Source organism: Podarcis bocagei (genome assembly GCF_964188305.1).
Source record: "Podarcis bocagei genome assembly, chromosome: 7".
In the NCBI taxonomy this organism is placed as follows: Eukaryota; Metazoa; Chordata; class Lepidosauria; order Squamata; family Lacertidae; genus Podarcis; species Podarcis bocagei.
In genome coordinates, this window is record NC_138132.1 from 20,627,357 (window position 1) to 20,654,270 (window position 26,914).

A 26,914-nucleotide genomic window follows, 5' to 3' on the forward strand; every position below is an offset into this window, starting at 1 on the left:
AACTCAAGAGAAAAAATAAATAAAAGCCAGGGCTGTATCCAAATAATAAAAGAACATTATTACTAAAAGCGATCAACCTCAACCCCTTTAAAAAATGAACCTCACAATTTCATTTCCACTCTGCTTGTCTGCCAGGGTGTCTTGCAAGCTTTTGAAGGCTCCTTACAAGGGAAATTCCCGTCCCCAGCCAGCCACCCGGAGGATCCAACTATGTGATAGCTCTGGTCAGTCAGCCTTTTCCTGGGTGGGGCATCAACCAACCGAGTGGCAGAAAACAGGTGGTAAAATCTCTCTCTCCCCCCCCCCCCGGTCCTTCCTGCCTCCAATCCAGAAAATCCAGTCCAGTTTTCTGACCCCCCCCCCCATTCTTTACCCACTTTGCCTGGGCAAATATATAAAGGGCAGCCTTAAGATTGTTGCACCTTGCAGAACAGGATACAGCTGGCTTGTCTGCAGCTAACAGGTGAGTGGAGGTTGTAAGCTGGGAGGTTTTGAGGATGGAAAGGGGCCCATTGCTGCCTTTCAAAACTGCAGTCCCAAACTGAAGAGCTGTGATTGTTTCCATGTATGTGTTATTGTTGTTTAGTCTTTTAGTCGTGTCCGACTCTTTGTGACCCCATGGACCAGAGCACGCAAGGCACTCCTGTCTTCCACTGCCTCCCGCAGCTTGGTCAAACTCATGCTGGTAGCTTCGAGAACACTGTCCAACCATCTCGTCCTCGGTTGTCCCCTTCTCCTTGTGCGCTCAATCTTTCCCAACATCAGGGTCTTCTCCAGGGAGTCTTCTCTTCTCATGAGGTGGCCAAAGTATTGGAGCCTCAGCTCCAGGATCTGTCCTTCCAGTGAGCACTCAGGGCTGATTCCCTTCAGAATGGATAGGTTTGGTCTTCTTGCAGTCCATGGGACTCTCAAGACTCCAAGTATGTACCCTCCAACATTGGGGACATCCCAATGTTTATCCAATGCAAATAGGGACGTCGTAAGGAGAAGTGGGACATTCCAGGATCAAATCTGAAACTCGGACGGCTTCTGTAAATCGGGGACTGTCCCTGGAAAATAGGGACACTTAGAGGGTATGTGTGTAGAGTTCTTATCAGTGGTGACTGTCTTCTGATAGCAATGTCCTTCCAGAGTGGTAGCCATTGCAGGGGAAAGCGTGGAGTCTTGTGGCACCTCAAGACTAAGTTTTTGTGGGCAAGATGCATCTGATCTCTTTAGCTGAGTTACCTCAAGTGGGGCCATTTCATTTGTGCGATGAAATGGATCCTTCCAGAAATGGTCAACAAGGCTTTATTGCAATCCAGCTAACCTTCTCAGTCTCACACAAAGAAGATGTGAACATATATTTGCAAAATCTCTCCCTAGTCCTGTTTTTGTGCCTCAGATTCACCATCAGTTTCCATCCAGGTGGCTGAGAGGAGTATGGTTCTGTACAAACCATACATTTAAAGTATGTTGCTTTCCTCAAAGAATATTGGGAACAGTAGGCTGCCCCTCACAGAACTACAATTCCCAACACCCTTAACAAACTACCATTCCCAGGCTTCTTTGGGAGAAGCAATATGCTTTAAATGCATGGTTTATATGCAGCCAAAGTGTGAGGCTGGTGGCAAATTACTAGGTCTGTGATACAGAGGATTGAAGAAAAACAACAGAGGCTAAACTTCAGGATGGCAATGGAGAATATTCAATTCTCATTCAATGAATTTATATACCAGGCTAAGATGTGCACGGAAATTGCATCTGTTAGTGAATATAACATTTAGAAATGCATTATATCTGGGGAGATTGCTTTGCAAAACTGCATGCAAAAATTGGTATATTAGAGGGGGAAATTGCCAATGAATTTTCATGAAGACTGTAAAAAATCAAATCACAAACTGATGTGGAGAAGTGAACTTAAGTTTGGAAAAATGAGAAGTGTAAATTTTAAAGGATGCCTGCAGTTCACATATTGGTTTGAAGAAGCATAAATGCACCTTTAAATGTTCTATATCTGGTTCAGTGCTTATCATGTTGATAGAATATACCCCAAAATTTCCATTGAAATGATGGTATTTGGTGATGTAGCGTATTTTTGAGAAGCTGTCTGGAACATGAAACCAGTCAAGAGAACCTAGAGGCAATTACTGCCTGGGAGTAGACACCATAGAGCACAATTTGTTTTACTTCAGAGTAAACACACAGGAAGGGTGTTTGCTTTTAAGACAGAAAATGGCCCGCAAAACCAGCTAAAATTCACAAACTGACTACAATGCACAAAGCGCCTCTGAAATGAAAATAGCCAATATTTACTAATTTCCAGGTGCTGAACATTAAAATGACAATAAAATGTGTCAATTGGTTCCTGTTTAGGAGATACAAAGATGGTCACGCCTTGAGTGCATAATTTCATTTGGCAGCACTGTATTCTTTGAAGAGAAACACTTAATATCTTTAGGTGCCAGGCAAAAACATTTCTCTTCAACCGGGCATTTGGCTGATTAACATTCTATGGCTTTTGAAACATGCTTGTGGGAAAGAGTTGCTTGTTTGTTTTTGCTTTGTTATGTATTTTGTATTCTCATTTTGTATTTTTCCGTTGTGAACCACACTGGGATCTTCGGATGAAGGGTAGTACACAATTTTAATAAACAACAAGAACAATAATAAAGGCAAACAGCCTCAAACTCTCTCTTAAGAAGGAGGGCAGTCTGGGTTTCAGATAATTGATTCCAGCTAATTAGGCAACTCTTTGACTAAATGCTTCTAGCCAGAACGCAAGTACCTTCAGAATTCTTAAATCCATTTGCAACCCAGTACTGATTTGGGGCTATTAGTTCTTGGTAGGGCCATAAGGCAAGGTGAACTGACCACCTTGGGCGGCATGGTTCACAGGGGCAGCAGATCTTGTCTCCAAGGAATGCATCGCTTGCTGCTGCTACAGCGAAGGTTTCAGCATGCTCCTGGGAGGATGGACCTGTCGCCTCCTTGGCAGCCCATGCCACCTCGACAGTGACCTCTTAGCGACTAGGAGGCACTGCTGATCTCCTCCCACCCCTAGGGAGAAGGTGGTGGGGACTGCCCTCTGGGGTCTCCTGGAGTCTGCACCCATCTGCACAATTCAAAGTGTTGGTGCTGACCTTTAAAGCCCTAAATGGCCTTGGCCCAGTATACCTGAAGGAGCGTCTCCACCCCCATCGTTCAGCCCGAACACTGAGGTCCAGCTCTGAGGGCCTTCTGGCAGTTCCCTCACTGTGAGAAGTTAGGTTACAGGGAACCAGGCAGAGGGCCTTCTCAGTAGTGGCGCCTGCCCTGTGGAACGCCCTCCCATCAGATGTCAAGGAAATAAACAACTATCTGACTTTTAGAAGACATCTGAAGGCAGCCGTTTAGGGATGTTTTTAATGTTTGATGTTTTATCGTGTATTTAATATTCTGTTGGGAGCTGCCCAGAGTGGCTGGGGAAACCCAGCCAGATAGACGGGTATGAAGAATAAGAATAACTACTACTACTACTACTACTACTACTACTACTACTACTACTATTATTATTATTATTATTATTATTATTATTTTCTGGCATGTTCTTGAGCAGGCCTTGTCCCCTCCATGCAATGACCTTTGATTTCCTTTTCAACCATTGGGTCAGGTTGATTTGATTCCACCACCCCTTGTTCTTAGCATAGATCATTTTGTAGTTCACCTCAGGTGCCAAAATGTCTTGGGTCCTTGGTAATGCTTGGAAGTTGTTTGGCTTGGTTTGGTGGAGAACCTAACTGCTTCTCCTTCCCACCTTGAGTGCTTTGACTTGGCTGGAAGGTGCCCTTGAACTCTGATCTTGCTCGTCTGAATGGAGGACAGAGAGCTGAAGGTTGCCAGTTGTACAAAAGTAAAATTTGCATTGGTTGCTCCACCCACGCTTGTCTCTGGCCCTGCCCACTGCTGGCATATGGCCCTTGGAAGGTTGCCCAGAAGTGAACGTGGCCCTTGGGATAAAGAAGTTTCTCCACTCCTGGATTAGATGATATTTGGCCTCTGATCTTCATCCCCTCCCATTAAACAGAAGGATGTAGGAAGAACCCTACAAGATTTCACCCAGGTAAGGTGTCCTTGTCTTCTACTGCGCCGAGAACAGCCTCCCAACTGAAGAGCCATCAGAGGACAAACCTCTGTCCAAGGATAGCTCTCCAAGCCAAGTCCACAAGAAGGGAGATCAAGAGGGGTCTTGTAGTGGCCATCTCCCTGGTGCCATGCAATACCAAAACTGGTGTTTCCCTCTTGGAGGGGGAGGGTGTGGCAATGTGTGCTCTGCATAACAGGTTTGAGTCGCAGAGCACTGGCCTGTTCACCTTCCTCTCCCTGCAAAACAACTCTGGAGGAGGCAATGTGGATCGCCAGGAATCCCTGCAATGCTGTCCTGAGGGTATAGCTAACTCCACCAGTTAGACCTGCCCTTTGTGGAGCCAGCTAGGCAGGAACTGGTGCCTGGGGACAGGCGCTCCCACACTGGAAAAAACATACAAACACCAGACCCAGCCAGGAACTTCCTCTTCCCTTCAAATCTCTTAAGGACTTAGGTTGTTTGGCTCCATATATACCCTGACTTTATCCATAAATTTGGGGCAGTTTCTTTTCTTTTTCTAAAGACTGTCCCATCATACAAATCCCTGGTCTGTTAGGTCTTAAGATACACAAGTTTGCATTTTAAATTAATCTGAATTTCTGTTTGGCCACCAATTTTTTTTCTTTTCTGGTTCTGAGATGGGTGCCATCACCTGGCATCCTTGCATACCCACCTCAGCTTCAGCACCCTTGCAGAAGGTCCAGGGCTGATGCCTGGCATGAGTTCCCTTTAAAAAAAAAAAGGTTTCAGTATTCTAAGCAGTTCCAGGCAACTGAATTAAAATTTGTCCTAGTTTTTCACAATTGGTCACTCTTGAGCATTGCACACAGGCCTCTGGTACTATTTTAGAAACCTGATTTTCCCACATTCTAGAAAATGCAGGGTTAAATGGTTCTGAAATATCTCAGGAGACACCATGAGTCCAGGAGGCAGCACAGGACTGTTTGCAAAAGGTCTTTCAAACAGCCTGATATTGTTCTTTGAAGCTCTGATTTTCAGGGGTTTGAGGATCAATGCTGGGAGGGAGAAATAATTTTCAACTGAAACTACTGCTAAAAAAAATTCCCCACCACTACCTCCATTTCAACAGCTGTTTCAATGGAAGCTGCTTCCTCTTCCTGGAGCAATGTGCATTCCTTCACCACCAACTAATGGCCAATTGAGTGTGCTTTCCTCCAGTAAAGGAACCATCAGGAACTCCCTTTAAGCTCCTGATGGGTCCTTCGAAGCTTGCCCAAAATTGAAGCCTGTGCTGGAGGTTCCCCATCCCTGCTGAAGAGAACTGTGATTTGCTCCCTATCATGAAGCGCTTTTCCTGTGCAAGATGGATCAGGAGTGGTAAGTTCACTCCTGAGCACCAAATCTGATCCTCCAGACCAAGGTTTCCCAAACTCCAGCTGTACTACAACTCCCACCATCCCTACCTAGTAGGACCAGTGGTCAGGGATGATGGGAATTGTAGTCCCCAAAGGGTTGGAGACCCAAGTTTGGGAAACCCTGCTCTAGACCTTTCTATCTGACCCTTGGGGCACCTCCCACTGGCCTTGCTCCAACTTCTCCTCAACTGTTTTTGCTGGTTAGGATGAGTTCTTGAATGCTTCTTTCTCACCTGGGTGAAAGATAAAGAGGAATGTGTGAGTGTGTGTAGAAACTGGCCTACTGTAGAAAGGTAAAGTTTACATTTATTGGTCTGCTTATTTTTGCCTCTGGCCCCAACCAACAATAGCATGTATGTGGCCCTTGGAAGATTTCCAGAAGGGCTTATGGCCCTCAAGCTGTCAAAGGTACCCTCCCCTCCCTCCCACCTGAGACAGGTAGCAACTGTTCCTGTTTAGGTCAACTGAGTCTTGAGTTCCTTGATAAAAGGCCACTGAGTTGATTCATTGGAGTAAAAACATAGTGGTGTGTCTTCATTGCAAAGGAAGTTTGGCCTGAGCTCTTCTGACTCCCAGGAATGTTGTGGAGTACCCTAAAACCTACGTATTTGAGTCCATACCTATTGGCTCAGTTACCTGCCTCCAGACACACTTAAAATAGAAAACAGTTACTTCTCTTCTTATTGTATACAAACTGTTAAAACAGTGAAACATTAAAATCGATTTCTAAGAATGGAGTACAAAATAAAACTTGTAGTAAAACTCAACATTTCAGCCAAAAAGCTCACGTCAACCCAAGAAGTCAGAAATGCCATAATCATGGCCAAGGTTGAAAAGACTCTCATCTCAAATGCTGTGTGGTCTAACCTGGTAAATATGGTCCTTAGATCAATCTTGCCATTCGACCTTCTCCATCTCTGCACGCTGTTGGGTATGGATGTTTTGGAAGGAGCACTGACCAAGCTGGCTTAAGCGTTTCTCCTCTATGCAAACTGAGACAGGAGTGGTGGAAGCAAGCCATAATCCCAAGTTGTTCCCACTGGCTTTTCAGAATCACCTTCTTATTTCTTTTGTGCTTTTCCATCTTCTGCAGAACCTCAGCAGCTGTTGCAAGGAACCTTTCCTGGGAAACATGGAGGAGAAGAACTCATCTTTTGTCGTGGGGCTGTTGGTGATGGGCAATGTGATCATCATGGTGAGAGTGCTGAAGCTACCATGTTTGTAGGTAGAAGGGGAACCCCTGGGTTTTTTGGCTTAGAATCTGGTGTCTTAACCTGGGGCACCACAGCCCTGCTAGCATAATTTGTGTCAAAGGGGAACTGGTATAGTTCAGTGGTGGAGCACCTCCTTTGCTGATCAGAGGTCCCCAGTTCATTCATCTGCATCTCCAGTTAAAAGGTTGAAGGAACAGATAATGGGCAAAACACCTGCTGGAGAGCTACTGCCAATCAAAGTGGAGAGCATTTGGGCTGTGGGCCATTCCATCTGCAGGTCCCCAGATGTTGCAACATCTGGGCACCCACAGTTGGAAAAAGCCCACAGCCCAAATGCTCTCTACTTTGGCCCTAAGCCTTCACCTTTGATCATGATGGCTGAAGGTGATAGGAGTTGGACAAGTCTGAGGATTCAAGGTTAGGGAGGTTTGGGCTCAATGGACAAATAGGGTTGTATCCAATGCCAGTCCTGCTCAGGGGAGACCCATTGAATTTAATGAGGCAGGCCCATTATTTCATTGGGTCTACTCTGAGCCATACCCTGCTGGCTACAGCTCCTATTTTGAACCTCCCACAAGGCAGCTTGCTATATCACAGCTTTCTCATATTTACGCAGCTTGCAGGACTGGCACTTTACGCGGAGTCTGTCTGGGTAACAGCTGATCCCTACAAGGTGTACCCCATCATGGGAGTTACAGGCAAAGACGATGTCTACGCAGGTGCCTGGATCTCCATCTTCACTGGCTTTTGCTTCTTCTGCGTGTGCGTCTTTGGCATTATCAGCCTTGTGAATGGCAACCGCCTGATGGTGTTGCTGGTGAGTAAAGCAGGGAGGAGGAAGGGACTTTACCGAATGCCTATCTTCCCCACTCCCCATCCCAGCTGGAATCTCCTGCCATTCCTTAGCAGTGTTTGGGGGGGGGGACAAGCGATGGAGTCAGCTTTGACACGCTTCCCCTTCTGGTGGGAAGAGTGCAAGATTGCTGTGGGTGACAATATGGAAAACTGAAGGCACCTTGAAAGAGAGAGCTGTGGTTCGTGATGTGTGTTCCACCTTTCCCTATGTAAAACTCAGAGAGAAGTGGGGCTGGCATCAGTATTTTCAAGCAGGGCTTTCAAAACAAACTCTCAAAACTTCAGTTTGGTCTCCCCAGAAGCCTCTTTGTCTCCAGCCTTCATGTTCTGCCTTGGGAAACGAAGGTTGGCTTGCTAAGGCCCTAGCGGTCAGCAGTCTCCCCATCCGCTTACCTGGTTCTTTCTCCTTGTCTTCAGTATCTGGTGCTGATCCTGGTTGTCTACTTATTTGAGTGTGCTTCCTGCATCACGTCCTACACGCACCGTGACTATGTAAGTACAAGCAGACCAGGGAGAGTTGCCCAACTGTGCCTGCCGCTGGCCGGAACTTGGCTCTGTCCAGTTTGAGAGAAAGGGTGGGCCTGTGCCATATTTTAGCCCAGGGTGGTAAATCTCCAGCCCACTAACCCCCAACATAATTTTCAGGTAGTGGCTGCATCACCACAGAGAGGTGACTGGGCTGAACACCAGCAAGGGCAGAGCAGTTTTAATTCTTATCACAGCACTGGGCTAAGCAGAGAAATGTTAGTCTCTCTGCTCTGCCCAGCACTATGATCAGGAGGAAAAAATCACCCAGTCCCTGCTCATCAGATGATCAATCTAATGATTGGGGAGGGGGGAATAACCTTCCCTTAGCTAATCAACAGTGTGTCTTCTGTGTGTGTTTGTAGCGAGCACCCAAGACACAACCACCATGTGACCTTTGATATATCATTGGGGGACTTTTCCTTTGTTTTTGTTTTGTTTTCCTCCCTTCAAGTTCCAAGACTCTGTTTGTCCTCCTGGCCTTGTGCTCCTTCTTGGAAAAGCCCAGAGGAGCCACAGATACTGTCAGTAGTGCTGGTTTCATTCTGCAAACTGAATTGCACTTGTCGCACTTTTAATCTGAGAACCAGCCGCCCAGTTTTTGGCCTATGCCCTTTGTGCATCAGTGCAAAGCCCCCATTTGGATGGACCATTGCCACATGGATGGCGCAGATGAGACTGATGCACTGGACTGGTCCTCTTGAAGCATCCTCTGAACCAGCCCACTGTCTCTTATGAGCCTAGGCTTTGCCAAGGGGGGGGGGCAGCTGCCCCCTAAATAAAGTAAATAAATAGAAATACTTAACTAACAGCTCAGTTCTGCCCCCTCCCTTCAACGTAAATCCTGGCTACGCCCATGGTCCAGGTAGTTAGCATTTCAAGCGCTGAAGCCTTTACAAAGAGGTTTTACAAGTAAAGCTAAATTAGTTGGAGTTACTTTTTACGTGTCCCAGTTAGGCTGCAACCATGGGAGCCAGGTGTGTATATTCTTGAAAAATATCAGAAGTAAGTGGGCTGTTACGTTTTTTAAAAAGTCTATTTGGCCTAATAAACTAAACACCTTAAGTGATCCCATTTCTCTCATTGTAGAGAACCAACAAAACCTAGAGTCACATCCATACCACCCATTAAAGCACATTTATAGCACTTTAACAGTCATGGCTTCCTTCAAAGAATCCTAGGAAAATTAAGTTTACTCCTCACAGAGCTTAAATTCCTGGCATCCTCAACAAACTACAGTTCCCATGATTCTTTGGGGGAAGCCTATGATTTGTTTTTGCCTAATCCCATGATCCCCCATGATAGTTTTTTCCTAACCCCAAGCTCATTTTATGGAACGAAGGCCTGTCATTTTTCTTCTCTGCCAGAAACCATTGTGCCATGCATTTACACAATCCACGTTCTTTACAAGCAGAATGTTCAGAACATATGGGTCTTGTAAAGGACGTGGGTGCTGGGGAATGTGGATGACCAGCATTCTCTCTCCCTTCCCCACCCAAGGTGGTTTCGAATTCCAAGCTAATAACAAGACAGATGTTGGCCTTCTACTCGGCGGACACTGACCAAGGCCGGGAACTCACCCGCATGTGGGATCGTTTCATGATGGAGGTAACCTGCCCCTTCCCAAACTACCACCTCTGGGTGGAGCAGAACTGCCAAGAGCTGACCAGCTTATTGTTGTTGTTGACAATAATTTGCTAATGCTTCATCAAGCAGCACAAGAGATGTTGCCTTGGCATGCTGAGGCTGGGGAATCACAGTCTTGTAGCGTTGGAAGGGACCATGAGGGTCATTGTCCAAACCCCTGCAATGCAAGAATATTTCACCCAATGTGGGGCTAGAACCCACAACCCAAGAGTCTCATGCTATCCCTCAAGGAGCCTGTCACCCTCCTAGGCTACCAGTTTCCTCATACTGGTTGAGGCTGATGTGAGTTGGATATCAATATCTGGAGGGTTATAGGTATGTCCACATAATCTTCTTCCTGCCTACCTCCTCATATAGGAACCTACCATAAGCGATGGGAGCATCGGGGCATAGCACATCCATGTTTCTGAAGGCAGTGGTTCTCTATGTACATGCAAAGTCTAGATCTGCTAGGAAACTGATTTCATGTTTGTACAAGGCCCTCTTGAATAGGAACTTGAGAAGCTGCTTTATGCCTTTGGGTCAGACTCTTGGCTCTCCTAGGCTTTAGACAGAAGTATTTGCCTTCTCATCCCCTGATCATTTCCACTGAAAACTTCCGGGATTGCTTCTGGGCCATCTGCATACACGATGTGTGTCAGCTCTTCTGCAATCGACTGCCCTCCATACATTTTGGACTACAACTCCCATCATCCTTGACCATTGGGCCATGCAGCCAGGGGCTGATGGGCGTTGTAGTCCAACAACCTGGAGAACACCAGATTGGAGAAGACTGACATTTGATCTTCTTCTGAACTGCAGCCCTTCCCAGATATTTCTAGGAAGCCTGAACAGAATAGCCTCTCCCCATATGAACCAACCCAGACCCTGCAATCATCATGTGAGCCCCTTCTTCGTGTGCCCCTTCCCAGAGAAGTCCAGAGGGTGGCAACATGAGAATGAGCAGTGGATCCCCGGTTGTGGAATGCTCTCTCCAGGGAGGCTCACCTGACACCATCATTATACCGTATTTTTCGCTCTATAAGACGCACCAGACCACAAGACACATCTAGTTTTTGGAGGAGGAAAACAAGGGGGGGGGATTCTGAATCTCAGAAGCCAGAACATCAAGAGAGATCGCTGCACAGTGAAAGCAGCAATCCCTCTTGCTGTTCTGGCTTCTGGGATAGCTGCACAGCCTGCATTCGCTCCATAAGACGCACACACATTTCCCCTTACTTTTTAGGAGGGAAAAAGTGAGTCTTATAGAGCAAAAAATACGGTATATCCTTAGGCACCAGGCGAAAACTTTCCTCTTTAACTAGGCCTTTGGCCTTTAACTGACTGTGGCCTTTCAGAAGTAGAAGGGATATTTTTAATGTATTTCGTTAAAACCAAGAAGAAATGTATCTGTGTGGAGTTTTTTTGTCTGTTTGGTTGGAAGTCACTTTGAGTTGCCTTGGGAAAGATAAAGTGACTAACAGATTCAATAAATAATAATAGCCAGGGAAGGCATAGCAAACAAGCAAGGGGTCCTCTGCCCAAATAGCTGCTGCAGTACGAGGTGTTAACACTAACTGGGATGCTTTTTCCACCTCCAGCAAAAGTGCTGTGGCGCCAATAATCCCATGGATTGGGTGAACTACACCTCGGTCTTCAGAAGCAGGTACCCTGAGGTGGTGGCCCCTTGGCCCTTCTACTGCTGCAAGCGTGATCGCAACTTTGTCATGCTCAACGAAGAGGGCTGCAGACTGGGTCACGTCGACTACATCCATACCCAGGTACTGTGGTCCTCAACACCCTTCCCGAAGTTGCCTCCCATTCCTGGGCATCTTCATGAGAAGTACAGAACTGTCTGCCCTGGAGCGAAGTCTCCCTCTCAAGGTCAAGACAGCCCTCCTTTTTGGCCCCCGGGGGCAATTGTGGCACTCTCAGCATGTCAGGGAAGATCTCACTGGCTCTCCTCCCTTCCTCCCTTAGGGCTGCTTTGAGCACATCAAGCACGCAGTACAGAGCTACGCCTGGGGAGTCTCTTGGTTCGGCTTTGCTATCCTCATGCTCACGGTGAGTCCTAACTTGAAGGGCTTGTTTGGGGAGGAGGTGGAAGGAATTTGCTGCCACCAGATGTGGGGATGGCCACCAGCTTGGGTGGTTTTAAAAAGATGACTAGACCATGGAGGATGGGGCTGCCAATGTTCACACCTAGTCATGATATGCCTCCGATTGCCAGTTCTTGGGGGCTGCAAGCAGGGAGAGTGCTGATGTAGTCATGTCTGGCTTGCAATCTTCGCAGTGGCAGTTTGAATGGCCAATGTGACAACACAATGCTAGACTAGAAGGGCCTTTGGCCTGATCCATCAAAGCATTTATGTTCATGAAGAGAGTCAGTGGGCTTCTCTACACAACTTATTCACCACTCAACCTGATTTGCTTGCACAAAGATCTCCTTTACATTATGCTGTAATGCGGAACACTTAATAACTCCTAAACTCAGTTGGATTTATTTTCATTATGTTTCAATTCCTGTTATTTCTCTTGTTATTTGAAAAAGAGAAGCACATCCTTGTGTAATGAGTTACAGATAGGTAGCCGTGTTGGTCTGCCATAGTCAAAATAAAAAATTCCTTCCAGTAGCACCTTAAAGACCAACTAAGTTAGTTCTTGGTATGAGCTTTCGTGTGCATGCACACTTCTTCAGATACACTGAAACAGAAGTTGCCAGATCCTTCTATATAGTGAGAAGGTGGGGAGGGGTATTACTCAGAAGGGTGGTGGGAATCGGCTCATCAACAGGCTCATCTCAGCTATCTGCCAATCTCCCATTCCCACCACCCTTCTGAGTAATACCCCTCCCCACCTTCTCACTATATAGAAGGATCTGGCAACTTCTGTTTCAGTGTATCTGAAGAAGTGTGCATGCACACGAAAGCTCATACCAAGAACTAACTTAGTTGGTCTTTAAGGTGCTACTGGAAGGAATTTTTTTATCTTGTGTAATGACTTCCTTGTTGTCTGTGGTTCACAGTCAGGATTAAAATATTGCGTGCATGTTTGACAGTTTATGTGTAAAAGAAATGATGTGATGGGTTACAGGATCCTATATTTAAGTATGTTGTGTACACAGCCCTGTGCAAGCCACCTTGAACTCCTCAGAAGAAGACTTCAAACATGGGTGGCCAACCTTTGGCCCTCCAGATGTTGCTGAACAACCCGGTCATCCCCCGTCAGCATGGCCAATGGTCAGGGAAGAGAGTTGTAGTTCTGGAGGGCCAAAGGTGTGCCGAGTAAGCATGGTGCAAAAGAAATTGTAATGACATGGTTAAGGGAGGGTGAGTTGTGGTCAATTTTGCCATACGTTGTCCTCTCTTCCACAGTGCCCTGTTGTTCTCCTGGCTATATACCACTACACTACAATGTGAGGAAGCCCAGCTGCTCCAGCTGAATTTGCCCTATGATGGGGAAGGGTGGAGCCATCTTCCTACACCTCAAGGCAGGGCACAGCATCCTGATTCATCCTTGCGAGGAACCTCCGTGGGGTTTCCTTCTATAGTCACACTGCACCATAGCATGTTCTGTAAGGCTGACTTGCTCCCCACAAACTTGACTGTGGCTGGCTGGTGTCACTGCCGGACACCTTTAACTCTGCCATCCTGTCACTCAAGTGTCCTTTGGAGGAATCTTCCTAACCTTCTTTTGTGAAACTTTTTTTTTTATTAAAAAAAAATGTACAATAAATATTTGAAATCCAGAAAAGGTACTCTGTCCGTATGTGTATATTTTCTTTTTGAGAACTATGGCATTTAATCTGGCTTGTTCACTTACTGGAAGGTGATTGAGGAAACAGGCAGCAAAAGGTAGGCGGGGATCCACTAACAGATCACTGCAGTAGATCAGCAAGGGCTTTCCATTTCCAGTTGCTCTAACAATAGCGACAGCAATAGATCTCCCACCCCTTAATTGTATAGGCAGATCACCCCTAGGGATGTCAGAGAATTCCAGTGGCAATGGTAGCAAAAATTGCCAAGGTTTGCTTATTTGTGGCACGTCCAGATTGGAAAGCAATCCAAGGAATAGGATTGGTACTCACCATTGTTGCTTTCAATCTGCAAATGAGACTTAATTGCTTGTGTGTGTGCGCGCGCACACACACATCTGCATTGTGTTTCATTTGTACTGAACGGTAAAATTCCGCCACAGTAGACAGCAAGATGAATATCAGTAGCTTTTGTCAGAAGCAGAACTGCAGCAGAATGAAAGCACAGGTGCATGTGACATAGGATGGCACAGAAAACAATGCCTTTTTCATATCCCTCGTCACCACAGCACACCGATTTAACAGCCCTATTTATCCACCTTCAGCTAAACCGGAACCTGGCACTCAATTAAAAAAATATTTTTTTAAAAAAATAGAAAACCTAAGTGGGTGGGGATGATGTACCAAACTGGAGCCAGCCGGGTCCCACCTACTCCCAGTTTGAAATTGAAGTTAGCAAAATGAATGTCCAACTTTATTATACAACTGGTCTTACGGTTATATTATTTCTTCCCTTCACTTTTGTTTCTCCCTTCCCTGCCCTGAGCAGAAAACTACATCCCTCTGAGGGAAGAGGCATGACTCACTCGATTACCTCTTTCCAAATTCCTTCTCCTCTCTTACTTTCCCAGGATAGATGCTGTGACATGTCTTTGCCAAGGAACTGTGCTGGCTGGGGGCCCAAGCACCACCAAACCTGCATACACCACAGCCTCAGCCCCTCTGAGCCAGCTACAAAGTTCACAGTGTGACCCTGGGCAAATCACCATCTTTTATCCTGGTGGCTGATAGGGTAAAATGGAGGGAGGGCGATCAGAGAATGCCACCCTAGGCTTCTTTAAACTGGGTTTCACCTCGTGTATTCTGCATTTGGTGACTGCAGCAGCTAGCGTTAATGGGCATGTGTGAACCTGCTATCACAGGTTGTAAAGACCGGTGCTAGAACTTCCAGGTTGCTTCCTACAACAAGGGCTGTCTAGATCATGTGTGAATCAGTCCTCCAGTTTTAGAAACTGTTTTTCTAATGTCACTCTTTGGTAGCCACTTCACAGCTTGCAGCAAGGCTAGGCGAGTAAGAAAAGAAGTACAACACTGTGTCATCAGAGCTCATTTTGTGCCAAATAGATGGTTAAAGTAGGGAAGGGCATTTAAGGTATGTAAGCCCATGGCTTCCCCCATAGAATCATGGGAAGTGTGGTTTATCCCTCGTGGAGCTACAATTCCCAGCACCATTAACAATCTACAGTTCCCTGGGTTCTTTGGGGCAAATCACGCACTTTAGATGTGTTGCGTACATGCAGCCTATGTTCTAAACACACATTCATCATTAAAATAATAATAATAATAATAATAAATGACTGCAATGGGTGAAAAGGCTAAAAGATACTATAAAAAGCTCTCTCTGGATATGAAACTAGCCAGCAGACTTTACAAAACTTTAAACAACATGAAAATTCATCCCCGTTGACCTGGGAAACTGCCCAGAGAGGAAACATCTGGGTGCGCTCTAAAAATAACAGGTGTTCGTAAGACAGCGCATGAAGCAGCATGTGTTGAACATTACAAAACGAAAACCACCAACTACCAAGGGCACATAGACAGCAAATCCTGGAAGTCATCCACAAGAAAGAAGAGGAATGGAGATGGTATGGCTTCCTTCTTCTTCCCCTTGGAAATGGCCTTGACTTCTGGTCATCATTGGGCCTACTCCTCTCACCATATATAGTGAAATAGATGTTGAGCTGAGGAACCCACCACTTAGCCTCACTTGTTTGGTGGTGGTGTGTAGGAAACAACTATGACCAACCTCCTATTTCACCCTCAACATCCGGAATTGATAAAAGGAAACCAACAGCAAAATTGAACTGCGGCCAAGTGCCACTGACATCCCTGGTCTATTGGTGCAAATGTGTGGATGGTGTCATATGGTTTAGTCACCAGATTGTATTGGACCTGGGTGCATTTGGGTGGAGACAGGAGTTTCTTGTGCCTGTTTGGCTATTTCTAAAGAGAAAGGGATGTTCGTGTCTAGCTTCTGGATTGGTATGTCCTCTGAGCAGATAACTTTGGTTGACGTGGGCCCAGAGGCAACCCCTAGGCAGGCTTGAGGCCTAGTGACCTGGTTGGTGGTGACCCATGACAGGGCCTTTTTTGGTGGTGGTTCCGTGTTTGTGGAACAGCCTCATTAGAGAGGTTCATGTCTCCCACATTCTTAACCTTTAGGAAGAATCTAAAAACATTCCTGTTTACCCATGCATTTGGTGGCTGAAAGATCTGGCAACCCTGAAATTATAAACTGCAAGAGTACGTGGTTGTTTTTGGAGGCTTTTGACTGGTTTTTAAAAGGTTGTTTTTAGAAGTTTAAATTGTATTGTATTGTTGAAGTGCAGGGTATAAATTTCAGTAATAAGATGATGATGATGATGATGATGAAGAAGAAGATGAACACGACCCCAAGCGACACAAACCCTGTTTCGTCCCATCCGTCTCCTTGCGAGCAGAGAAACCACATGCCCAAGCTGCCAGTTTGCCTTTATTTGTTAATTGGTTTTGTTTTAAGCCAATTAGTACAAGAGTCCAGGAAGAAAGGGAGGTCGATTCATATCCGAAAAGAAGGATGCAGCACATCAGGGTAGTGAGTAAATGCTGGCCTTTAGAAACACAGGCACAGACACAAGTGGCAGTGACAGCTTCACAGCATCAGAGATTGTGGGACTGCCCCTTCCCTTCCCCAGAACCCTTTGATGCCAGACCCTGGGAGACATCACACAGAGGAAACAATAGGAAGCAATCCCTTGGTGTTTTGTTTGTTTGCAGGCAGGCAGCAAAACGAGGTGGTAGAATGCCAAGGGGAGTGAGATAACTGCACCACTTCAAGCCATGAGTGGGGAATACCATTGTTAAATGCTTACCCATGAAATGCAGGAAGAAAACCAGCGCATCAGGGAGGCAATTTCTTGCACAGCCTGTTTTCCATTGTGCTACTTTCTACTTACAATTTTTTCCATTAGAGTGCCCAGATGTAATGCAAGAGAGTTGTGCGTGTGGCAAGCGACACATGCTGAAATCGGCTACACAACTCTTAAGGGCGCAGGAGCCCTCTTCCTCTTTTGCATTTGGCCACTCTGATTTTTCACATAGGGGACTGTTACAAAAATGGGACACCCCAGACACATCCCACCTGCAATCTGTGGTGGTACAGTCCGCTCTACCATCTCAGAAATGGGTTGCGAACCATCCGGATAGCCTATTTGATAAATAAATGCCACTTCGCTCTGCTGCAGGCCGGGCCCAGGCCAAAGCAGGTCTCACCCATTTTCCTGCCAAATGTACAATTGAATAGTCGGTCTCCCAGGTCAGGAATCATTTTCAGGGTTGTACAGAACATTATATTTGAAAGGCACAGTGGTTGCCCCGAAACTGCACCTACATCTACAATCTAATTGCCCAGAAGTTCAGAACAGCAATATGCACCTTGATCTCCCATGGAAGGTACAGTGGTGCCTCGCAAGATGAAATTAATTCGTTCCGCAAGTTTTGTCGTCTTGCAATTTTTTTCATCTTGCGAAGCACGGTGTCGGAAAAGTTTTGGAAAAGCTTCAAAAATCACCGAAGTCTTAAAAAAACCTCAAAAAAGGCTACCACACCGCATGCTATGAGTTGCTCCTCGAAGTCAAGTCGCAACTGTATTAATGGTGTTAAGAAAAAGGAAACAAACTTGCAAGACGTTTCTGTCTTGTGAAGCAAGCCCATAGGGAAAATCGTCTTGCGAAGCAGCTCAAAAAACAAAAAACCCTTTCGTTTTGCGAGTTTTCCGTCTTGCGAGGCATTCGTCTTGCGAGGTACCACTGTATATATTTTTATGATGATCCTGCTGTGAATGCCCAAAATTTTGTCACATTTACATAGGCACATCGGCAGACCCAGGCAAAAGCTGCGCATGGCTAGAACACATCTAAATAGAGCTATCAGCAGTTGTCTGTGTCTGAAATGTGTATTTCATTTCAAATGGGCATTCTCAAAAGTCATCTTGGGTTATTAGCATTTACTTGTGAATATGAGCATCCCCCAAATTTTAGACATTTGAGCTGCAATCCTAAGGCTCTGTGTTGTGGGGGACAGGACTAAAGGCAGTTCTTCTGCCTGATCCAACATCCAACAGAAATGAGATTGGAGAGGTTCTGCTGTGCTCCTTCGTCCTTTTCTGCTTTTTGGTTTGTTTGTTTTTAACTAATTCCATCCCATTACTCCAGGGAGATTAAATAAAAAAGCAATAAAACACACCAGCTCCTGAACTGGCAAGAGATTGAAAGATCTGTCCATTTTGGTTCTCTCCATTTCTCCTTTTCTCCCATCTTAAATTCGGTTCTCCACAATTGTTCAGCAATTTTCAAGTTAAAAAGTAATCCGTGTGAAAATTCACCAGCATGTTAGTGCTGATTTCTTCTAAGAATAATCATTGTATGCGATTTCCACTTGTCCCACCACTTTCCTCCAGGAAAACCCACTCTTTAGGGTCGAATCAGAGCAAACATCAATTGGGATTTCCGTGGAAGCTCAGATCAACGCTTAAAGAGCGGGTTTTCCCCAGGAGAAATGGCAGGGCAAGTGGAAAACCTCTTGGGCTTGTGCTTTCTAGGCACGGGAAAAGTGCATGTGTGGACAAGCCCTAATACACACAATTCTGCAAACAATTTCTCCTAATTCAATGCATTTTTGTATGTCTCTTTCACAAATGTATTCATTTTTATGTTTCAGTTTTCTTATTGTTTTGGAAAGAGCATATCTGATAGATTTGGCTCTAAACGCAAACTGAATCAAATTTCTCCCCCATCCCTACGGAGCTGGTGTAATTTATTTTCTTCTTTGTGGGGTATTCTGGTGACTTCCTTTGGTTCACACCCTCCCCAGTTCAGAACTCTCTCTCAATCTCTCCATCCTTGGAAATGGAAACCAGATGATTCCCATGGCCTCTGAGATGCCCTTCCCAAGGGGCCACAGGACTGCTCTGCCCATGTAGCAAATAAATATGCAGCGAAAACTCCCAAAGACTTTCCACCCCAACACAGACCAGGGCCACTGGTTTCAGTTCCAGCACCATGCTTTACGTGGGTTTTTAGACACCAGTTTTTTCGGAATGTGCTCACACGTGTTTGCAATGCAACACAAGAAGCAGCCTGCAATGAACTGCTCCTATGTAAAGCTAGGAAATAGAAGAGGGTAAGGGGGCAGTCTGGAAGTCATTGCCACAGCAGTAGTACCGAAAGAAAGAAAGAAAGAAAGAAAGGGCAAGATTAGTGCAGTTTCTGCAGTTAAAACAAAAGGTTCAACTGTCCATCAGTCCTGGATCCGAAACTCTTAAATCAGGGCACACGTTTCACACTGAAAACCATATTGGAGGTGGAGAATTATTTCCAAGTCATTTGCATATCATTTTATACATACACGAGTATCATCTGCTTTAAGATGGCCGGTGCCTGGTAATGTAGAGGGAAGACCTGGATCTCACCACAAGAGAATGCCAGCCAGCTGGGGTGGCCAAGATCCAGATATGGCTGATCCCAAACCTCACGAGGGAATCCAGAACCTTCGAAAAGTGGCTTTGAAAAGACGAGGTTAAGGCTGCAATCCTATGTGCACGTCCCATCGAGCCAAGTACAACTTGACTTCCAAGTAAACATGCAGTAGGATCAGGCAGTTGAAAGCAGGGCATGACTTTGAGGTCACATGGAGTTCAGTGGGGGAGTGTTAACGGCATGCTCAGCTTTACTCTGATTGAAATCAATAGGACCCAAATGCGTGTGCAATTTGTCTGCATTGCGCTCAGGCAGTGTTCTCATTCCCCCCTCCCCCCAGTGATGTGGGGGCAGGAATCGCCATCAGTAATTGTTTTTCTTCCTTAAAATTAAAAAAAGGAATCTGACATTATGAGGATTCCAAAGAAGCCTACAGGCCGTACAAAAGTGCTTTTGTGGAGTGGGAATCGCATGGGGCTTGTCACCTGTGCCCTTGCGTCAAGGTGTGATTGGTCAAAAGGGGAATAAGGCATAGATTCCCCTCCCTCTTTCCTCCCACCCCACATACCTAAAATACTGTCCCGTGAAATATATACAAACATCACAGACGCATACACACGCACACCCACCAATTCCAGACAACACAACACACATACCATATAGACATGGATACCCAACTCTATGTCCTCCCAGGCACACACAAACCCAGTTCCCAAACACACACGCACACACACACAAATTTACATAAGCATCCCATGCCAAGCACACATGCATCTTACCTTCCACTAAAAGAAACAAACCCACACACGCGAACCGATATACAAAGACCCTCCAATCCTAAGTAAACTCACAAATGCGTGGCTGACCTTCCCCTTGCCTGCCTGCCGTCCCTGAAGTTTCTGGAGACGCCAAAGTCTGCCTGGTTTGAAAGCCACAAACACATGGTCTGGGAACAGGAAGCAGGAGGTTGCCCAGTCACATTACTCTAACGAAAGCATCCCTTGTACCCCCTGGCACATATGCAAGAAACCAAGAGTCTTGTGCCTTGCTGTCTCACCAGGAACTGGGAAAGCAGGAGAAAGGGGAGTGGGTGGGTGCTGTTAATGTTTTAATGGGGTTAAAACAACGGTTAAAAAGTTAGAACTCATCCTGGATGGAAATACTCGACGATTTTTTTTTTAAGGGGAGTGATCAGTGTGCCGTCCATCCCCAGCTTTCAAAGAGCCTGCGATATCACCCAGCGATGTCACGCAATAGCATAAGTAAGTGAACAGCGCCCCACTGTGCCAGCTCAGGGAACTGCACCTCCAGGAGCACCACCAGCCTCATCATTCGGCTCCCCTAGACATCATCTGCCGGTGATGTCTTAGGGGCAGTGTTACCGAAGCAAACCAGGTGACGTCACCCAAGGGTGGGGTTCAGACACATCACTGTGCCCCTTTGCACTGGAGATGAAGGACCTCCTCTGGAGGTGCTAGGAATCCACTGTTGGCAGTGGAGATTTTGGGGACGACAACGACAAGAGATGTAGCATGGAGCGTAACATAAACAGCCATTACGGCGAAAAAGAGGCTTAAAACGATGCGATCAAAGGCTCTGCCATGATGTCATGCCGGTCGAAGTGTGGGGGACATCATGCAGGGTTCCGCAGCTGCCTTTGGAGATCTGTGTGCTCTCAAAACAAAACCACAGGCCAGTCCTCGAAACAGGCAGGCGCAGCAGCCAGCGAGGGGCCTGGGCACGACGTTCCTGGGACCGATAGAGACACATCCTTCCTTCCAACACCCACATCCCCTCCCCCCGCGCCCTCCCCACAGCAAACAGTACCACAATATAATTCCATAAACACCGGTGGGGGAGAGGAGGGGGCAAGGACCCGGAGCCCAGCCCCGAGAATCCAAGGCTGGCGGCCTTCTCAGCAGTAGCTGTGCGTCTGGCCCTCTGTGTACACTGTCCAGCTGGGCCCCAGGTAGCACCCGGACGGAGACCCCTCCCTCCTCTCCACGTTGCCATACTGCGGCGGAGACTCATCCAGCTTCCGTAGAGACGAGGCGGGTGCCGAGGCCTGGCTTCCTGGGCGGGCAGGGGGTCCGTCGTAGGTGATGATGGGCTCCGGGCCGTAGGGGGAGCGGCCCCAGCAGGCCGGAGGCGGGCGGTAGAGCTGCAACAACGTACGGCTGCAGGGCAAAGCATCCATGAGGTGGCGGTACTGCCCCGTGGCGGGATACCCCCAGCCGAGCCTCTGCTTCTGAGGCAACGGAGGTCTGCTGTGGTGTGAGAGAGGCTGAGGGGCTCCGGGGTCGGAGTGGCTCCGGGGGTGTGCCGCTTCAGGTGGCGGGGAGGGCGGAGGGGTGGTGGACGGGGGCTCAGGGAAGGGTATGTTGACGTAGATGGGCTCTTGGCGGGCCGTCACGGGAGGCGTGGGCTGGGCGTGCGCCCGGGGGTTCTTTAATATGGGCTGGAGGGAGGAGGGCACTGGGGGGAGGAGGGGCTGGCGCCACGGCCGCTCGAAAACCCCGTAAGAAGCGTTGAAGGTGGCCAAATACTCCGGGGGAGGGCAGGAAGGCCAGGGCCGGGCCAGGCCTGGGTAGGCAGGAGGCTCCCCCACAATCTCATAGTAGAGATTCTCGTGCTCCAGCTGGGGAGGAGGGGGGGTCCCGTTGACCCCCACCCGGGAGGAGGCCTGGAAACGGCCGTGGTGCCGGAGCTGGTGGTCCGGGAGGTAGGCCTGGAAAGCAGGGGGCCTGCTCTTGAGGGGCAAATGGCCGGCGGGTAAGGGGAAGTGCGGAGGAGGCGGGGGCTTTGGAGGGGCAAGAGGCTGGCTGGGCAAGGGGTAGGTGTCTAGAGGCTGGCGGGGGGCAGGGCAGGGCACAGACAGGGGAGGCGGCTGGTGGCGGAAGCTGTAGGCACCTGGTGAGGCAGGAGACGGGGAGGACAGGTGGTAGGGGTCCGAGAAGGACTGCGACGGGTGGTCTCTCTGGGCGAGGTCAGCAAGGACCCTCCGGTAGGGGGAAAAGGAATCCGAGCTGCTCGGGGGGGACGCCTGGCTGAGAGGCACCTGGAGAGAGAGAAAAGCAAGGGAGGTGGGGCCACGATTAAGGACTGGGATGGAAATATCAAGTCTATTAAATAATAGGTAAAGATAAAGGGATCCCTGACCATTAGGTCCAGCCGTGACCCACTCTGGGGTTACGGTGCTCATCTTGCTTTAGTGGCCAAGGGAGCCGGCGTACAGCTTCTGGGTCATGTGGCCAGCATGACTAAGCCGCTTCTGGCGAACCAGAGCAGTGCACGGAAACGCCGTTTACCTTCCCGCCGGAGCGGTACCTATTTATCTACTTGCACTTTGACGTGCTTTCGAACTGCTAGGTTGGCAGGAGCAGGGACCGAGCAACAGGAGCTCACCCCATCATGGGGATTTGAACTGCCAATCTTCTGATCGGCAAGTCCTAGGCTCTGTGGTTTAACCCACAGCACCTCTCGCGTCCTTATTAAATAATACACTGCTCTTAAATGTCTGAGAAGTGTTCCACCTTTCAGGAGCCCTTGTAAGTTCACACCCCAGCCCAGCGCTTCCGGAACCCACAAGGCCCTCACCTGGTTTTCCCCCTGGCGGCTGCGGAACTGGCTGCCGATGCTCCTGCCCCTGGCCTGGCCTTGCAGGGCCGGAGGACCGGGGGCCTTGGGACTGGGGCGCACCATGGAGTAGAGCGCCCGCGCTCCACTCGTCATCTCTCCCGCCTTGCACTCCAGGGACAGGGAGCGTCGGAAATGCGTCCGGGGTTCTCGCTGCCCGCGACCAGCCTGCTTCTGGCGCTTCTGCTGCAACGCCGCCTGGTGGGCGCTCTCGGCCAGCACCAGCGCCATCAGCCGAGCTGGGTTCTTGGGGGGAGGCGGAGGCGGGATGTGCCGCAGCACAGACAGCACGCCGGGGGAGTTGGGAGCTGCTACGGCCTTCGGACCTGAATAGGAAAAAAGGGAAAGGGAGAGAGATTAGAGCCGGTCCTCCCATTGGGGTGGTGAAGGAGCTTTCCAGGACTAGGAGCACAACAGAAAGACTTATAACTGGTTGTTGCTCCTCTTCCAGGATGGAGCACAAGGAGGTTCCTGATGAATGCAGGATGTGGTACCTGCGGCTCTCCAAATGTTGATGGATCACGACTCCCATCATCCCTGTCCGTCAGCTGTGCTGCCTGGACCGGTGGGAGTCGTAGTCCTAAAAGTCTGGAGGGCACCAGGTGGGCAAAGGCTGCCCCGCTACTACTTCAAAGCAATAACAGCAGTAAGCAAACGGTCCTTACTGTTGGTATAATTTGAACAATGGGTTAAATTACACAATGCTTGGGCTCATGCCTTGGGAAGTACACCCTCCCCACGCCTGGAGGTTCTGAGATAAGGGTACCAGGTGCACTGGGTTACCATAGCAACACCAGCAACGCCGGGTGTATGATTTGCTGAGTCATTCACCTTCCCATTGGTTCAGGAAATATGCCTATGTGTAGAGATTTGTATAGTTGTCTCTAGGGCATTGCTTTCATTATGTCCTCTGTGTGCGTGTTTTGTCTTGATGATGTACTGTTTGCATGTCAGGATCTGACTCTGAATCTGTGGAAAGTCAGCGGAAGAGGCTGTGGGTTTCATGCAGTAGTGTTAGATAAGAATAAGAATAAGAATATTAATTGTACTGGGTGGCACCAGCCACTCTTCCAACAAAAACAAAAGCATAATAAAACACCAAACATTAAAAGCTTCCTCATACAGGACTGCCTTCAGATGTCTTCTAAAAGTTGTGAAGTTATTTATCTCCTTGACATCTGATGGGAGGGTGTTCCACAGGGCGGGCGCCACCACCAAGAAGGCCCTCTGCCTGGTTCCCTGTAACTTCACTTCCTGCAGTGAGGCAACCATCAGAAGGCCCTCAGAGCTAGAGCTCAGTGTCCGGACTGAAGGATATGGGTGGAGATGCTCCTTCAGGTATATAGCACAAGACCAGAATAACTGTACATAGCAGTTTATCTATAGTTTAGCTTTCTCTCGTGTCTGGAGACAATACACACTTTGTTACTTTGAATGGTGTGGGACTCTGGAAGATGTTCTGCTGGGAGCAGGAAATCTCTGAAGGCTCTCCAGGGGTTCCATGTGCTCTGTTGATACATCACCCTGGCTGAGGAGAATTACCAACCGACACCCACAAGGCACCAACACTTACTGAGTGGCGACATGCGGCCTTTGGCTTGCGTGATCTTGCAGCGGACTTCACGCTCGCAGCTGTCGCTCAGCTGCCCGCCAGCAGCACACAGCAGCATTGAGATCATGTGCGGCGGAGAGGCATGCCCACCGGGGCCCCTGGCCTCGCCCCCGGCAAACATCTCCAGCATCTCTTCAGGGAGGGAGACGGGCAGCGGCTCCGACGTATCCTTGCCGATCGTGGGGGGCGAGCAGGGAGAGAGCGCCCGCCCAGGGCTTGGAGGCCCGGAGTCGTCCGAGACCGAGGGCCGCCGAGCCGGGGGGCTGCACTGGAAGGTCAGCGGGTCGAAGTCCAGGCCGCGGAGGCCGGGGGGGCTGAGCTCCAGCTCCGAGTCCAGCTCCGAGTCGCCTTCCAGCCAGGAGGAGCGGCGCCGGACAGCCACATCTGCCGCCCCAGCCGCCACACCCTCACCACGGCCGGAAACAGAGGAGCCCAGAGAGGAGCATGAGCGGCACGGTTTGAGGGCAGGGAAGGCATCGCTGCTGGAGTGTGGACGTCGCAGGCAGGGCAGCTTGGGGAGGCCTAGGACACAAACCGAGAAAGGAGAAAACCCACACAGGTAAAGGACATGCAACTCCCTGGCTCACTGTCACCCACCAGATGCACATCCGAGAGGAAAGGGGCAAGGCTCAGCACCACACAGGGCAATAATAATAATAATAATAATAATAATAATAATAATAATAATAATAATAATAATTTGTTATTTGTACCCCGCCCATCTGGCTGGGTTTCCCCAGCCACTCTGGGCAGCTTCCAACAAAGATTAAAAATACATTAAAATGTCACACATTAAAAACTTCACTGAACAGGGTTGCCTTCAGATGTCTTCTAAATGTTAGGTAGTTGTTTATCTCTTTGACATCTGATGGGAGGGCATTCCACAGGGAGGGCGCCACTACTGAGAAGGCCCTTTGCCTGGTTCCCTGTAGCTTTGCTCCTTGCAATGAGGGAACTGCCAGAAGGCCCTCGGCGCTGGACCTCAGCGGCAGAACAATGGGGGTGGAGACGCTCCTTCAGGTATACTGGGCCAAGGCTGTTTAGGGCTTTAAATTGTGTTCGGAAATGTACTGGGAGTCAGTGTAGGTCTTTGGTCTATACTTCTGCCTCTGGGGGACTGGCTGCTTGCATACAGGTGCGCAGTTAGAGATCCCCCCTGAAAGGCAATGGGTGCAAGCCTGAAACTGGGTCAATATTGTGTTATCGGTTTCATAATTTCTGACCTGGCAATGTATCGATATGCGTGTGTATGTGTGCAATGCAAAAAATCACAATGCGGGGGAAATTGTGAAGCTAGCCAATGTTTCCTGCAGCCCCTGTTAACTCTGCCAGCTCAGCTCTTCCCTGCCTCTTGCAGCGGGGCAGCAAATCACAACAGCAGGCGCCAGCAAAAATCACAACGCGGGGAAAACCTTGAAGCTAGCCAGTGCCTCTACATAGCTCCATCCTTATTTCAGACCTTGTAATATAGCGGTATATCGCAACGTTGAGCTGGTGGAAACCAGATATCGCCCAGCCCTACTTTCCACATCCTGCAGAGCTTCAGCATACATGGCTGCCCCTTTGCAAGGGCCACAGCTCAATGGCAGAGCATATACTTTGCATTCAGAAAGTCCTGGTTTCAATACCTGGCATGGCTAGGAAGCAGGTGCCACCTGAGTAGGCCAGGGGTGGGGAACCTGTTCTCCAGGTGTGGCTGGACTACATAATCCCTGACTATTGGCTATGCTAGCTGGGGCTGATGGGATTTGGAGTCCAACAACAAGTCCTCCAGCCCTGAAACAGACAATATTCGACGATGGCCAAGAAGTCTGGCAAATGGCTGGCACAAGGCAGTTTCCTTATGTTGCTATGATCTTTTTGGCCAGTTACAGATAGGTAGCCGTGACTTAGCCATTTCTCACCTTCTCACCCCTTGCCTTTTCCTGTAAGACCTATTACAGTCGTTAAGAGTCGTCAACAGGCTCATCTCAGCTATCTGCCAATCTCCCATTCCCACCACCCTTCTGAGTAATACCCCTCCCCACCTTCTCACTATATAGAAGGATCTGGCAACTTCTGTTTCAGTGTATCTGAAGAAGTGTGCATGCACACGAAAGCTCATACCAAGAACTAACTTAGTTGGTCTTTAAGGTGCTACTGGAAGGAATTTTTTTATTTTGTTTTTGGCCAGTGATTGTGGTGGCAGGACCCTCACAGGCAAAGCACCGCCAGCTGCTGGCTCCCTACCCATCAGGTTTAAAGCCATGAACTAAAACCACAGAAACCTACCATGCAGACCTGTGCTCAGTTTGCTTGTTTGTCCAGCAGAGGGAACAGATGCAGCTCCCAGCTGCAAGTCTAAAGGTAGGTTTGTGCAACCTGTTTTTGTAGCAGGGATGGGGAACTCTAGCTGTTAATGAACTACAACTCCCAT

General features: G+C 48.2%; 2 protein-coding genes across 4 annotated transcripts in view; one reads left to right on the forward strand and one right to left on the reverse strand.

The window, feature by feature from the left end:
• Positions 1-327: 327 nt before the first annotated feature.
• On the forward strand, positions 328-13,458 carry UPK1A (uroplakin 1A). Of its 2 annotated transcripts, none has more exons than XM_081203782.1 (8): positions 328-463; positions 6,575-6,676; positions 7,312-7,512; positions 7,968-8,042; positions 9,576-9,683; positions 11,303-11,482; positions 11,682-11,765; positions 13,076-13,458. In XM_081203782.1, the coding sequence occupies exons 2-8, from the start codon at positions 6,614-6,616 to the stop codon at positions 13,118-13,120; spliced, it is 756 nt and encodes a 251-aa protein (XP_081059908.1). In that variant the 5' UTR covers positions 328-463; positions 6,575-6,613; the 3' UTR covers positions 13,121-13,458. The 2 variants fall into 2 exon arrangements, with proteins under 2 accessions (XP_081059908.1, XP_081059909.1); XM_081203783.1 differs by lacking the exon at positions 328-463 and adding an exon at positions 4,884-5,774.
• A 4,865-nt stretch (positions 13,459-18,323) lies between these two features.
• The window catches only part of ARHGAP33 (Rho GTPase activating protein 33), a 48,582-nt gene continuing 39,991 nt past the window's right edge, over positions 18,324-26,914 (reverse strand). For both annotated transcript variants that reach the window (XM_081203509.1, XM_081203508.1), the window contains 3 exons: positions 24,460-25,020; positions 22,848-23,212; positions 18,324-22,308 (listed from right to left, as the gene is read on the reverse strand). In XM_081203509.1, coding sequence (XP_081059635.1) covers positions 21,166-22,308; positions 22,848-23,212; positions 24,460-25,020 — 2,069 coding nt within the window. In that variant the 3' untranslated portion in view covers positions 18,324-21,165. The remainder of the gene's footprint in view (positions 22,309-22,847; positions 23,213-24,459; positions 25,021-26,914) is intronic.

Coding starts and splice junctions, on each gene's coding strand:
- UPK1A (XM_081203782.1), top strand. CDS start 6,614: ATGGAGGAGAAGAACTCATCTTTTGTCGTGGGGCTGTTGGTGATGGGC. Junction 6,677..7,311: donor TGGGCAATGTGATCATCATG/GTGAGAGTGCTG, acceptor ATATTTACGCAG/CTTGCAGGACTGGCACTTTA. Junction 9,684..11,302: donor GGGATCGTTTCATGATGGAG/GTAACCTGCCCC, acceptor TTCCACCTCCAG/CAAAAGTGCTGTGGCGCCAA.